We start from the raw sequence: 2127 nt of genomic DNA on the forward strand, positions 1-2127 counted from the left end.
AATTCCGCGCGAGGTGGTGGCCCATGACCTGTTAACTCTGACGTCCGTGGACACATCTCAGGCTGCGTCTTCATTATCCTGCTTCCTCCTCCAGGAAGCTCTCGCCAACCTTCCGAGGCGCCAGCGCCTCCCAGTTCCCTTCCTACCTCACCAGCTGCTCCTCCAAGGTCTCCTTCCAGAAGTCTCGGCCATTCTCTGCACCTCTGCTTCCTCATTCCCAACGCCCCTCCCCCCACCCCCGCCCCATCCCCGGCAATCTGAGCCCTGTCAGCGACTTTAATTGTCTTTTTCTGGCTACTAACTCCCAAGTGTCGTCTCTACCCCAGACCACAGACAATAATCTCCTGCCAGGTCAGACGCCAGCCCTGCCTGCCTTGTGGGCAGCGGGAGCCAGACAGGGCTCACATTCCCCTTCTAGAGGGGGCTCTCTAGGTGGGCAGGTCCACTGGGGTCCTTGCCTGGAGCTCCTGGAGAGGACATTTGTCCCTCCTAGTCAGCCATTGTTCGTTTCCCTTTTCCCCCACCCTCAAACACTTGGACCTGGCTTTTAAGGAATGATTGATTCATTCATCCACTCAACAAATATTTATCGATCTGAGCAATATTCTACACCCACGGTTCTTAATCTTGGAAATCACTTGAGATTCAAAGAACACTAATGTCCAAGTCCCACCCCTAGGAGTCACACACGATGAGATTTTTACTGCTCCTCGGGTGACCTGAATGTGCAGCCAGGGATGAGGCCCACTCGGAGGTTGGATAGGCGACAAATAATCTATTAAAACAAGAAAAATATCAGCTGACGACAGTGCAACTCAGAGAACGCAAGCTGGGTGACAGGCTGGTTCAGAGTGGCCCCTTCGGTGCCGCGGGAAATTGAGGGGCAGGGCCCTGACCAGTGGGGAGGACTCCGGGGGGCCGCCTTCTCGGGTGGGGCTCCCAGGACGGCTCTGCCTCTCCTCAGCCAAAGTCTACGTGGGAGTAAAGCAGGAGATCGCAGAGGCGCGGATACCGGCCCTCAACGCCTACATGAAGGTAACAGTACGGCCAGGCCACGGGGTGCTGCCAGGGGTGGGGGTAACCCAGGTGCCACCCCTTAGGGAACTAAGGCTGCTTCTCCTACTCCGATGGCCTGCGAAGTCAATCTCTAACGGTTTGGCCTGGGGAGAGAAAGAGGATGCTTTCTCAGAGTCCCGGGGTGTGTATATGTGTGTGTGTGTTGGGGGCAGTGGGTGACACAGGAGTCGTGGAAAAGGTATAAGAAGTCAGACTTTGAATTGACAAATCTAATATCTGGGCCATCTGATCCAGAGGTGAGTGGGATCTGGTGCCTGCTCCCGAGGTCAGGTGGGTCATGAAATCACAGAGGTCTGGCCTGTGAAATGGGGGATGTGATGGACCAGGGCCTCAGCCCTGTCACACAGCACCTTTGTGCAGACTGGACAAAAGCCCCCTCGCCAGGGCACCGGCTGAATATCAGTTGCAGTCATGGGGCTCGGCTGGTGCCCTTGTATGTTCCCCATCCTATAAATTGTCTGCCTCCCTAGGAGATGGGAATACAGAGGAGGAAAAATCAGTCTGGTCAGGAAAGTCTTTCCGCCAAACAGAGCTATGCGAGAAAGGGACATTGTTCCTCGTGAGGTGGTGAGCACCCTGTCACTAGAGGCATACAAGCCATGGCTTGATGTCAGCCTCAGGAAACTGGAGGAGGACGCTCTCCTCAGAGCCCAGAGGCATCCTCACAGACACGAGGGCTCCCCTGCCCATCCGCTTTCACGGCGAGGAGCACTGACCTGGGAGTCCCTTTAGTCTTTGCTCTGCCGTCGACCATCTGGGTGATTTGGGGCAAGTTGCCCACCCTCTCTGAGCCTTGGCTTTCTTCCCTGTGAAATGGGGTGCTGCCTCCAGCTCTCTGTCACAGAAGTGACATTGGGATCTATCTAAAGGACAGAAAAGTGCTGTTTAAGCTGTGAACCTGCTTCCAGAACACGAGAGATCACGACTCCTAGTGGAGTGAAAGAGGAGGGAGGAGGGAGGAGGAGGATGGAGAGGGAGGAGGGGAGATAGATGGCTGCCCTGCCCACTTTGGTGGCTGCAGGAATCCTGGGCTCTGAGCCAGAAGAGGGC

General features: G+C 55.8%; 1 protein-coding gene across 1 annotated transcript in view; it reads left to right on the forward strand.

The window, feature by feature from the left end:
* The window catches only part of NCF4 (neutrophil cytosolic factor 4), an 18453-nt gene that overhangs the window by 6938 nt on the left and 9388 nt on the right, over positions 1-2127 (forward strand). Inside the window, exons 3-4 of the mRNA XM_011354437.2 lie at positions 95-167; positions 944-1035. Of these exons, the coding sequence (XP_011352739.1) occupies positions 95-167; positions 944-1035 (165 nt within the window). The remainder of the gene's footprint in view (positions 1-94; positions 168-943; positions 1036-2127) is intronic.

Source organism: Pteropus vampyrus, unplaced genomic scaffold, assembly GCF_000151845.1.
Source record: "Pteropus vampyrus isolate Shadow unplaced genomic scaffold, Pvam_2.0 Scaffold16, whole genome shotgun sequence".
Taxonomy (NCBI): domain Eukaryota; kingdom Metazoa; phylum Chordata; class Mammalia; order Chiroptera; family Pteropodidae; genus Pteropus; species Pteropus vampyrus.